The sequence below is a fragment of the Echinops telfairi genome, unplaced genomic scaffold, assembly GCF_000313985.2.
Source record: "Echinops telfairi isolate 266 unplaced genomic scaffold, ASM31398v2 ScPeMD7_7420;HRSCAF=8458, whole genome shotgun sequence".
Taxonomy (NCBI): Eukaryota; Metazoa; Chordata; class Mammalia; order Afrosoricida; family Tenrecidae; genus Echinops; species Echinops telfairi.
In genome coordinates, this window is record NW_022111320.1 from 19818299 (window position 1) to 19826481 (window position 8183).

At 60.1% G+C, this 8183-nt stretch overlaps 1 protein-coding gene across 1 annotated transcript in view; it reads right to left on the reverse strand.

Moving 5' to 3' along the window:
• Positions 1–175: 175 nt before the first annotated feature.
• The window catches only part of VILL (villin like), a 13474-nt gene continuing 5466 nt past the window's right edge, over positions 176–8183 (reverse strand). Inside the window, exons 8-17 of the mRNA XM_030887655.2 lie at positions 7986–8086; positions 5988–6125; positions 5740–5898; positions 5086–5265; positions 4437–4582; positions 3213–3357; positions 1224–1421; positions 946–1005; positions 566–811; positions 176–366 (exon numbers count right to left, since the gene is read on the reverse strand). Of these exons, the coding sequence (XP_030743515.1) occupies positions 253–366; positions 566–811; positions 946–1005; positions 1224–1421; positions 3213–3357; positions 4437–4582; positions 5086–5265; positions 5740–5898; positions 5988–6125; positions 7986–8086 (1487 nt within the window). The 3' untranslated portion in view covers positions 176–252. The remainder of the gene's footprint in view (positions 367–565; positions 812–945; positions 1006–1223; positions 1422–3212; positions 3358–4436; positions 4583–5085; positions 5266–5739; positions 5899–5987; positions 6126–7985; positions 8087–8183) is intronic.

The window sequence follows — 8183 nt, forward strand, 5'->3', positions numbered from 1 at the left end:
AGCTTGGCCCTGCTTGCACGAGCAAGCAAGGGGCAGTTTGGCCCTTCCCTGGGGAGGGCACAGACCTCCCTGGGCCCTCCCAAGAAGCAGCGCCCCAGCCCTGAGACCACACACCACACCTTGTGTGAACCACACCTATTTATTGACAAAACCAAGGCGTGGTGACCCCCAGAGCCTCGGCCTCCCCAGGGACTCCAGTGTGGCTTGTTGGGCTGGGCCTTGGTCACGAGGTGCCTCTCGCAGGGCCTGGGCTCAGAAGAAACCATGCTGCTTTTTCTCCTGCTGCTGTCGCCACAAGGCCATCCGGTAGAAGTCTTCCTTGGACTTCCCGAAGATGGCTTGGAAGTCAGAGTCCGAGAGGTAGAACTGGGGGTGGGGTGTCGTTGTGCCTGTCAAGGCTCTCCCACACCTGCCTGCCCACCCCCTCATCTAGAACGGACTCTCCCCAGGCAGCCAGCCCATTGCCTGAAGCCCCTCCCCCAGGGACCCCTTGCTGGGCCCCTGCGGCTCAGCTTTAGGGGCCTTAGTGCTGGAGCCATGTGTGGCAGAAGCTCTGGGTCCCCACCTCCTTGCGGGCCGGGTCCACGCCCTCTGGCAGGTCCTCAGCGGCCTGGTTCAGGAGCCGTTCGCGGGGCAGGACCCCACTGACCAGGGAGCTGGTGCTGCCAGTGCTGGTGCTGATGCTGGCCGCCTTGGGGCCCAGCTCCAGCTCATTCTCTGAGGCCTCCTGGGAGCCCTGGAGGGCCCGTAAGGTCAAGGGCCCCGGAGGGCCATTCCCCAATGAGCTGGACAGCTGGAAGTGGTTGATTTCCTGTCCAGAGAAGGGCTTCAGGCTGGGCTCTCTTGCCCCCAACTCCAAGTGCTCCTCCTCATTGCCTTGACCCGAGGTGGGTGGTGCGGCCAGCATGCAGGGCCACTGACCACCGAGGAAAGGCCAGGACTCACCACTGTTAGAGTGGAGAGGTTGGACGCTGTTCCCAGGCTGCCCTCCACCTCCTCACAGGGCTGTTCACTCTGGGGACAAGAGTCAGGCCTGGGGCAGGAGCAGCGCCCCAAAGAGACAAGGCCAGAGCTCCCCCCATATACACAGTGGAAGTCCCAGGCAGACTCCCCCCCGCCCAAAACCACCCCCAACACATTGGAGCTCCCCAGGCAGGGCGGGCCCTCCTCCCCCAGCCTGTTATGGGCAGGCCCCTCTGCCCGGCGTAGGGTGGGGCTGGGGCTTCAGGCCTCACGGTCCACTTGTAGGGGTCCCACGTGAGGAACCAGCCAGTGAAGGTAGGGGGCTCCAGGCCCTGCTTGACCAACACGATGGTTGTGGCTGGGCTTCTCCCCGCCGGGTGGGTCTTCAGGTACTCCCGGCCCCAGCCCACCGCCGCCTCCTTCTGGTCACTCACAGCTTCCCCCAGCCACAGGAAGATCTGGGTCACAGAGAGGCCTTGCCTGGGGCTGGTGGAGGGGCTGCCTGGAGCTGACTGCCTCCTCCCCGGGGGCCCCCATCCACAGGTGGCCTCAGAACCTGTCCCCTGCCACCAGATAGCAGGCCGCTGCCACCCCTATGGACTCACAGCAGGTCCCAGGCATGCAGGTTTTCATTCCGTGCAGGGCTACGGATTGAGCACTTCCGGAGTGCCAGGCCCTGCCTTAGACACGGGATTCCGCCATGAAGGGGAAGGAGAAGTCAGAAAACCCTGTCTTCCTGGTGCTGTGGTGTTATTGGGGGAATATGATAAATAGTTGGGATCAGAAAAAGAAAAGCAGTGTATCCGATGGAGCAACCTTGACCGGGGAAAGGATACCGCGTGTGCTGCTGGTGGGGAATTGGGATTCTAAGGGAGGCTTACAGGAGCCTTACTGTGACCACACCCTTTGAGTAAAGCGAGCGGGCAGGCCATGGCCATGTCTGAGGCAAAGGGGTCTTACCAGAAGAAACACCAGTGCAAAGGCCCCGAGGTGGGGGACACTGTGGAGGAGGCAGCGTTCCCTGGCTTGTTTAGGGAACAGGAAGAGGCCACCATGGGCTGGACAGAGAGCCAGGGGGAGAGTGGGGGCATGGCCACACCAGGCCTGGTACTCACTGCTATAGATTCAGAGCGATCCTATAGGACAGAGTAAAACTGTCCCTGTGGGCTTCCGAAACTAAATTTTTGTTTTAATTTTTAAATTTAATAAATCATTTTATTGGGGGCTCTTGCAGCTCATATAACAACCCATACATCCATTGCACCAAACACACCTGTACCTATGTTGCCATCCTCCTTTGCAAAACATTTTCTTTCTACTTGAGTCCTTGGTATCAGCTCCTCTTCCCCCCCCTCCCTGCCCATGAACCCTTGACAAATTATAAATTATTTTAATTTTCATATCTTACACCGTCTGCTGTCTCCCTTCACCCATGTTTCTGTTCTTTGTCACCCTGGGGTCCCCCACCCCGAGACTACATTTTCATGGGAGTGAGAGCCTTCTCTTACTCCTGAGGAGAGGCTTTCAACCACTGGCCTTGTGGTTAGCAGACCAGCATGTAGCCCCTATACCACCGGGGCTCCTCAGAAGGCTTGTTGGCTGCAGTGATGATACTGGTGCCCACACTTGGACACATGCGCTCAGGGCCACACCAAGACACAATCATGCAGCTAGCAAGTCGCAGCCACTCCGTCCGTCTGTCACACACAGTCATACCGAAAGACAACCTTGCTCAGCCTCACAGGCACCCACACACAGCCGGTGCTGACCCTCTGGGGGTCTCCCAGACTGTAACTGTTGATGGGAGTAGAAAGCCCAGTCTTTCTTCTGCGGAGCTGCTGGTGGTTTCGAACTGCCGACCACACCGATCGCGGCCCAACTAGTAGCCGCCGCAGACAGTCACGCTGAAACAGTTACGCGATCACACAAGTACACAGGGTCCTGCAGAGTACCTCACCACACTGTCCACCCAGGCCAGGCCAGGCCTTGACCAGAGGCACACCCTCACTCACGGGACACTGACGCCAGGTCCCTGGGAGTCACACACACCACCGGAAGGCACCCACAGTTAGGCAGTGACAAAAATGGTCAGTGAACACCCGAGTCCCAAGCACAGCGTCATGGTGTGCTGCTGCCTCCGCTGGTGTCAGCACACAGTGACACATGTCACCCATGGCCTCCCACCCGCTACCCGGGAACCCAGCCACTCAAATGCAGACACCCCAGCTGGGCAGAGGTGGCAGCCTTACCTCCTCCCAGGTGTCCAACAGCATGACGTCATACTTGTCCAGGTCCTCCTGGCTGAAGAACACCACTTCCGTGAGGACCAAGCAGCCCTCTGGGCTTGAGCACTCGAACAGGCGTGGCTGGAACCTGGAGGCCTCCTCAGGGAGCCTGTCCAGGGGGGGTGGGGGGGTGGCAGGGTCATGAGGGTGTGGGCAGTACTCGGACAAGGCCAGCCCAGGTTAGGAGCCTTGAGAGCCAGGGGTCCTCCACCCAGCCTCTACCCCTCACCCCATAGTTGATTCCAGACACCCTGTGCCGCTCTAAGGCCCACTTCAACTCTCTGTTAAAGGGAAAGTGGACTGGGCAGTCTGTCTGGGTCCAGGCAGCTGAGATATGTGGGGAGGCAATAGGGAAGGTGCACCTGTCTTAGTAGAAATGCCCTGAGCTGGACACTCACCCACTCTGCACTGGGCGGCACCCTGGCCCACCCCTACAGGGAGCTTCAAGGGCAGGGGAAGCAGAAGGAGGGGGGCAGTAGTGTCAAGCTATGCAATGTGGGGGAGAAGGGGCACTGAGCATACATCAGGCCCACAGACATGAAAAGAGCAGCCTGGGACTTGGCTCCCTGCACACAGTCACACCTGCAGTCACACCTGCACACTGCCACACCTGCACCACCACACACATCATACAGCCACATAGCAGACTCCCCTCCGTATGTTCAGCTGCCCCCTGCCCCAGCTGTGTGACTGTGGGGCAGACAGAGGCCAGTCACCTTGGGGATCCCTGAGAGACACAAGACAAGGAGCCCTGGCTAGCCACAGGTCAAAACCACCTGCTGCTCCGTGGGAGAAAGATGATGCTTTCTGCTTCCTGAAAGATTTGCAGCCTCAGGAACCCACGGGGTTGGGGTGAGGGCAGTTCTACTCTGCCCTGTGGGGTCTCTAGGAGCTGTAATCCACAGCTCTGAGATTTTTGGAGCCACAATGGGAAAGGTGCAGGAGCAAGATTTGGCCAGCAGAGGGAACCAGTGCCACCGCTTTACCAGCATCTTCCTGCTTCAAGTTACCGAGCGCCCAGGAGTAGCAGTGGGCAGTACTCCTGGGAGCCACTGTGGGCAGGCAGAGACCCGCATTCTAATCTTGTTTCTCCAGCTCGCTGTGTGACCCTTAAATAGCCATCCACCTTCCCTGGGCCTCAGTTCCCTCCTCTACCTAAGAGCAATGCTCTTTCCTCCCCACCATTACCTCTTATTGCTGGGGTAGGGAGCTGGGCCCCCCAAGGCCTCCCAGAAGGGCGGGGGCTCCTGGCCCTCCAGCACTATGTCTGTGTTTTCCCCGGAGAGGAGAGAGGCCACCGTACGAGCCATCTCACGCTGGTCACCGGTGCAGCCCTGGGCAGGCAAAGAACTAGGTGAGGCCCTGGGGAGCAGCCGGGGCTTCATCCAAAGTCCAGATACCCCACCCCTTGGAGAGGGTCACAAATAAGCAATCATCTTCCTGTCTTCCCCTCCAGGTCTCAGTCTTTCCATCTGAGCCGTCCTAGAGCCAGAGCCAGGATGTAGGGCCCCAGGCTGCAAATGCAGAGAAAATTCTAGCACACAGATTAGGCTTCCTCCTTCTCCTAAGAGGCATAGGAAGTGACATGCCCCTTGCTCAGCTCAGGAAGGAGGGTGGAGGGAAGGCTGCCTGGCCTGACCTGGCTCTGGCCTGTGGACTCCCAGGCCCCCTCTCACTGTGTAACATCTCCCAGGTTCCCCAGGGGACACTGTGTGGCTCCTGCTCCCCGCCCCCAGGCCTGTCTGAGGCCCTCCTCATAGTCTGTATTGTGGAGTGGACCATCCCCTGGCCGTCACCACTGCCCAGGTGAGAGGAAAGTGGTGAGTGCGGAAGGTACCTTCCCAAACCAGAGGTAGCAACTGCCCGGGGTGACCAGCAGGAAGACGTCCCTGGAGCAGAGGGAGGAGGCTCGGGCTGGCACCTCCATGGTCTTGGTGTTGTGGCTGTCGGAGCCTCGCACATGGAAGAGCCGGGTGGCAGATACTGACCACTCCTTCCCGCCATGCCTGGCAACCCCCTGCAACGAGGCTGGGCCTCAGGCTGAGGCAAGGGGGCCTGCTCCCACCCACCACCACCACCTGGTGTGGGACAAACTGCCCTAGGGCTCCAAGGACCTCCTGCTATGACCTCCTGCATGGGGAGTATGGGGCTTCTGTCTGACTTGTGCCCTTTCTGAAGAGACCTTCAGCCCGTCTCCGACACGTCAGGGCAAGTGACTTTCTGGGCCTCGGAGGGGACCTTGGGGACCAGTTTCTCTGTGTGTGACCCCGGGCCAGCCCAGAGGTCCTTTCCATTTAGTGTTCCTGCTTTGGGGCCAGCTCTGGGGACCAGGGCTAGAAATTCAGGCAGGGTCCACCCTTGGACCTCTCGGCTTCCAACAAGCACCAGGAACCCCAGGGCGAGGTGAGCTGGGTCCCCGGGCCTGAAGAGAAGGTGCGTGTAAGAGCCACAAGCGCGAGGAGAAGCCGGCAAGACAGAGGTGCGGTCATACCCGGAAGACCACCAGCTGGCCCTGGAACATGGCGAGGAAGTGGGGGGGCTCGCTCCCCATGGTCACGTGCACCTGCACCAGAGCGCTGACATACAGGAGGTCCAGCTCCTCAGCGTTGCGGCTCAGGGCCTGGATCATGTCGGGGCTGGCCTGGTGGCCCTGCAACAGGCCACTTTCAGCCTGTGGCTCTCAGGCTTTACGTGCCCACCATCCACCCCACGCCCACCCCTGCCCCCAGCCCACTGCACCTGCCACAGATACAGGATATACTGGGTGCGGCCCAGCTTCTGGTATGTGTAGAGAACAAGGTAGCAGTTGTCTGCGCACAACTGCCCATGATGCTTGGGGTCCAGGAGCTGCCTGCCTACGTCCTGGATGCACCACACCTGGGGGTCAGGAGACACATCAGCAGGGCGGTTTCTTCACGAGGACCTGCCTACCTGCCCGTCCCAGCCAGATGGGCCCAGGGCTCTCCCCCAGCTCTGGGCCTGCCCTGGGCTTTCTGCTGGACTCACACAGGGGTTTGAGGGGGACACTCTTCCCCTAGAGCCCAGGGGACCCAGCACACCTGCTCTGGCCTGCTCAGCCAGGGCTCTGAGTTCAGTGTGGTGCCGGGGAGAAAGCCGTGGTAAGGGCTCAGGAGGCAGTGGGGGCAGCCTGCCCCTTACTACATGCCCCCCCTGCCAGCTGGGGCCCAGGTAGGGGCAGGCCAGCCCACACGGCTGCTCTGAGCTCAGGACAGGGCAGCAGAAGCTAGGCAGAAAAGCAAGGTTCTTGGGAAATCTTTTAAAATTTACTTTCCTTCTAGTGGTGCTCAAAACAAGAAAGCCAGTTCCAAGACAACTCGTCAAACACACTTCCTCACACTTGTCATTGTGCCTTGTCGCTGGGGGCGGCAGCGTGGGATCTGGAGCCAGTAGACCAGGTCCAAACCCATCTTGGGAGTGAGTTCTTTCTGTCGCCCAGAGTCGGAATCGACTTGGTGGCAGTGAGCTTTTTGGCTTGGTTTGGTTTGGTTTGGCAAAGCTGGGACAACACCCTTCTCGCTGTGCCCCCACACGACAAGAACTAGAAGAGTAGGCATCCAGTCTCAACACAGGGCTTGAGAGCTTTGTCTGGGGCACTCTCCCGTCGACCAGAGCATCTAGGACCTGCTTCTGGCAGAAGCAGCAGGTCCGGCCACACGCCACCCAGGCCCCCGGGGTTGGCCTTCTCTCGGCCTCCCCATGTTTGCGCCCCCTCTCCACCCACTCTTGACCTTCCCACCAGCCTCTCCTGCTCCAGCCACCTTGCTCCTCGCTCCCTGGCCTCCCATCTCTCTGCTCTTACCCTCACCTCGTTTTCCCTTGTCTCTCTGTCTGCCTCCGCCTTTTCTCTGTCCTCCCTCTCCCCAACCCCCACTCCCGGCCTCCCCCTGTCTCCCCAGACCTCCCCGCTCGCTAGCTTGGGGCAGATACAACAGACAATCTTGGAGAAAGAAGCAGCCTCTCCTCTTTCCTCAGGACCGAGGACCCTCAGGTGGGTCCCTCAGTCCCGCTCCTGGGTGGATCCTGTCCTGGTACCAGAGGGGACCCATCCTCATGCCAGCCTAGGGGCCAGGGAAGGCCGCAGCTTCGACCCCCACTTCTCAGGGAGAAAAACCGTGGAGGCCCAACGGAACCCAAAGGCCTATTCAGTGGGTCAGCCCACAAGTGAAGACTGTACCCTTTTCCGGGATGAACCCTGGAAAAGTGGCCTCCCAACCCTGTTCCTTCCCGAACACTGGTGGGCAGAGACCTCCGGACAAGCAAGTGGGGGACAGCACGGGGCTGCACGGGGCTGAGTGTCTGCGCTGGTGGTCCTGTGGGTGACTGGCATGTGAGTGTGAGACTTGGATCATGGGTGACGTGGTTCGTGTAGTCTCACACTTGCAGTTTTGTTCTTGACTATGAGTGTTGTGTGTCTGTGACCAGGCACCCTTACAAGGTGTGGGTGCGCCAGTGTTTGCATATGGGTGATCGTACCATACACTCAATAGCAGGGCACGACGACGTGTCTGAATGGGACTGCGTGCGTTGTGCACTGTGGCCGTGACTGTGGGCAGTTAGCGCATGACTGTGTCCAAGCGGGCCGTGCCCAGCGGCTATGCACAGGCACACCTGTCTCTGGCGGTGTGCGGTGCGCACCTGGCTGTACCTGGCTCGTTTGACTGAGCAGCGTGAAGCAGCCTTCCTCATCTCCCTGGGTCGGGCCAGCGGCCCTCTCACCTCCACCTTCCCAGACCCATCGTCCACCATCCTGAGCTTGGCTGCTAGCTCCGGTCGGCTGGGCAGCTGCCCCACATCCAGCTGTACTGGCACCGACGTACCTGCGGACGGGGCAAAGGGAGGGCGTCTGTGGCTGCTCGAACTCACAAGCTCCGCCCCCTCAGGTCCCACCCCGCCCACTCCCGCGGGCAGCCCAGG